At 63.8% G+C, this 691-nt stretch overlaps 1 protein-coding gene across 1 annotated transcript in view; it reads right to left on the reverse strand.

The window, feature by feature from the left end:
• LOC104410746 (rho guanine nucleotide exchange factor 11-like) overlaps positions 1-691 on the reverse strand; it is a gene marked incomplete at both ends in the record, with an annotated part of 8,579 nt that overhangs the window by 3,767 nt on the left and 4,121 nt on the right. Inside the window, 2 exon segments of the mRNA XM_010020997.1 lie at positions 99-114; positions 373-552. Of these exon segments, the coding sequence (XP_010019299.1) occupies positions 99-114; positions 373-552 (196 nt within the window).

The following is a 691-nucleotide window of genomic DNA, read 5'->3' on the forward strand; positions in this document are numbered from 1 at the left end:
CCGCCCCCCCCACGCCCTCGCCCCCCGCCCCCCCCCCCGCCATCACTGCACCCTGTGGGGCAGCACCCAGCAGCGCCTCTCTAAGCCCCGGCACATACACTGCAGGCGCTACCGCTGCAAGAGGGGTTTGGGACACAAGTAGGAATGGAAGCCCAATTCCCTCTACTTTTCCCTGGAAAACATCAGCCAGGAGGTTCTGGAGGTGGCTGGGTGCTGCAGGGCCAGGGACACCCCACTCTGCACAGCTGGGCTTGGCCTTGTCCCAAGAGCTTCAGCTTTCCAAGTCCTGCCCATCCCAGCTCCTCTTTGAAGCCAACCCACCCAGAGGACCCCAGCTCTGCCCTTTCCTGGGGCTTGGATGGCGCTTCCCACCTTGTGGACAAGCTGGAAGCAGAGGATGATGCCGACTGGTGAAGCCTGGTGGCCTCGGCTGCTGCATCCATGTCCACGTCACTGCGGGAGCGAGGCACGTTTTCCACCTTCCGGGATTTCTTCATCTCTTCCCGACCTTTCAAGCTCTCGGAGCGGCCCAGCTTGACCTCGGCGCGGGAGCTGCAGCGGGGAGACAAAGCCCAAGGAGGTTGTGAAGGCCCCATCCCTGTTCAAGGCCAGGCTGGACACAGGGGCTTGGAGCAACCTGCTCCAGGGGAAGGCCTCCCCTGCCCCGGGGGGTGGGACGGGAGGAGATTTA

This window comes from Nestor notabilis, unplaced genomic scaffold (assembly GCF_000696875.1).
Source record: "Nestor notabilis isolate BGI_N333 unplaced genomic scaffold, ASM69687v1 scaffold16878, whole genome shotgun sequence".
Classification (NCBI taxonomy): domain Eukaryota; kingdom Metazoa; phylum Chordata; class Aves; order Psittaciformes; family Psittacidae; genus Nestor; species Nestor notabilis.